The sequence below is a fragment of the Cucurbita pepo genome, chromosome LG01, assembly GCF_002806865.2.
Source record: "Cucurbita pepo subsp. pepo cultivar mu-cu-16 chromosome LG01, ASM280686v2, whole genome shotgun sequence".
Classification (NCBI taxonomy): domain Eukaryota; kingdom Viridiplantae; phylum Streptophyta; class Magnoliopsida; order Cucurbitales; family Cucurbitaceae; genus Cucurbita; species Cucurbita pepo.
The window spans coordinates 15,272,802-15,274,949 of NC_036638.1; the positions used below are offsets into that span (position 1 = coordinate 15,272,802).

At 35.5% G+C, this 2,148-nt stretch overlaps 1 protein-coding gene across 1 annotated transcript; it reads right to left on the bottom strand.

The window, feature by feature from the left end:
• Positions 1-864: 864 nt before the first annotated feature.
• Positions 865-1,937, bottom strand: LOC111784934. The gene has a single exon (XM_023665472.1). The coding sequence runs from the start codon at positions 1,726-1,728 to the stop codon at positions 991-993; it is 738 nt and encodes a 245-aa protein (XP_023521240.1). The 5' UTR covers positions 1,729-1,937; the 3' UTR covers positions 865-990.
• Positions 1,938-2,148: the final 211 nt, after the last annotated feature.

The following is a 2,148-nucleotide window of genomic DNA, read 5'->3' on the forward strand; positions in this document are numbered from 1 at the left end:
ATAACACCATCTATCTGAAGGAAAACGAAACCACTCCCTCATTTCTTGATCGATTTGGATGATTCAAGTACATAAAGTCAATTGTCCTGACAGTCTTGGGCGGAAAACACCTCCAAAAGGTGGAATCAACAAGTCTATCACAGTTACCTTATTTCCATACCCTCTTTTCTCTCTCTCTCATTTTCTTTCCCTTTACTTCTTTCTTTTTCTTTGTTTCTTCCTCAATCTCTAATTAGTTCATGGGCATATATTCAAGTAGGTAGGAGTTAAATTGACCATAGTACCCCTATGAAGTTGACTTTGACTCATCTTTTTATCTTTCCACTATTTTCTTTTATACTTTTCTTGGGTTTATAAGAATGTTCTAAACACTTTTCCTACCATATTTTGAAATTCGGCTACTACAACCTTCAATAAAATTTATCAAGAAATTAATTTTTATCGGATTTAGGTGTTACATTCCACCCTCGATTAAAAAAAAAAAATTGACCACCTATTTATAAATTGTCATACAGTTTGCATAAGAAGTGAATAATAACATGTAATATTACTGATCATTTCTTTTTCCATGGAATGTAATTTAATCTTTCTTTTTGAAGTGTATTTCATTTCTCTCCATAAAATTGAATCAATCCATTTTTGTTTTGTATGATATAAATATGAAAATGATGAAAGTTTAATAATAATACTCAAAAAATAAAGATAATACAAATCCAATGCAATATAATAAAGAGACAGAGATAAAGATAAAGTTAAAAAGGAAACCAATTATTAGGAGAAAGAGAGAGAATGGGAGTTCCACATGGAATTATGACAAATCATGGAGAGAAAAAAAAAAAAACGAAAACAAGGCTTCAATCAAAGTTGAAAAGAACAAAGAGACAGCCCATAAGTTTTTAATTATTGAGGAACAACAACAAAAATGAAAAAGAATATAAGAGAACAGTGAATCGAGATGGGTAAGGCCATGAAAATGGCGTAACTCTTTGTTTATTTGTTCTTCTTTTTGTTCTTTCCATTGCAAAACAGAGAACCGAATCCAAAAAAACTCACAGTTACTTTGGAAATGTATGGCGGAGGGAGGTTGAGAAGAGGACTCATTATTCGAACTCCATTTCCACTGTTCGCCCCGAAATTCGTCCTCGTCGAAGTCTTCTGAGAGCAGGAATTTGCGAAATACGAGTTGGAGCAAGAAGATACCGACGATTTTGTACTCGAAATCGAAGGCTGTTTCTGCAAATTCAAAGCCGAACCAGTGGAGTTGCTTCTGGAGAGAAAATGCAAGGATCGTATGAAACCTCTACTCTTGGAGGTTTCGCAATTGAGACTACTGCTTCGCTTGAACTGCCAGAACGACGATTTGGATTGCGGTTTCTCCTCCGCATCGAAACTCGCGGATAGAAGTTCTTTCAGGCTCTTCTTCTCGGAGGAGACTGAAGTTGTCGGAATTGGAGGAGTCGATTCGTTAGGTTTAGAAACGATCGATTTCTTGATTTCGACGGGGAGAATTTTTCCATTGCAGAAAAGCTGATCCGCAGAGGAGAGATCTTGCATAAGAAGATTGCCAATGCAGAAATCGAAATCGGATTCCGGAAGAGTTAAATCCAAGCGACCGCGGTTGCAATCGGAAGAAGAAGGCAACGAATCGGCCTGGTTCAGATCATGCGAAAACGAGATTCTCGGACTGATTCCTAGAGTGGAAATCTCAGAGCAAACTTCAATCGCCATAAAGGTTAGCCAATAAAGTCGCCTAATCCGAACGAACCGCAGCAGCAGATTGAAAACGAAATTGTGATTTGAATTTGCGGAAGAAAAGAGTGAGAAACAGCAGATTTGTTCCGTAGTTCTTCAGGGTTTTTGGGGAGGACAAAATGGGCATTACCAAGATCAGAAGGTTCTGTGGGAATTAGGAGGACAGAAAGGGGTTTCCGATGGAAGTGAGATTATTATTATTATTATTATTATTATTATTATTATTTTATTTTATTTTATACGATGGAGTTACAAAAACACTGAAAAAATAAAATAAAATAAAATAAAATACCCAAATGGAAATCAAATTTGAATGTAAGAGGACGCTCAAGATTTGATGTTTCCCATTATTAAAACAAAATACTATGATTTCATTTGACTTTTTTTTTTTTTTAA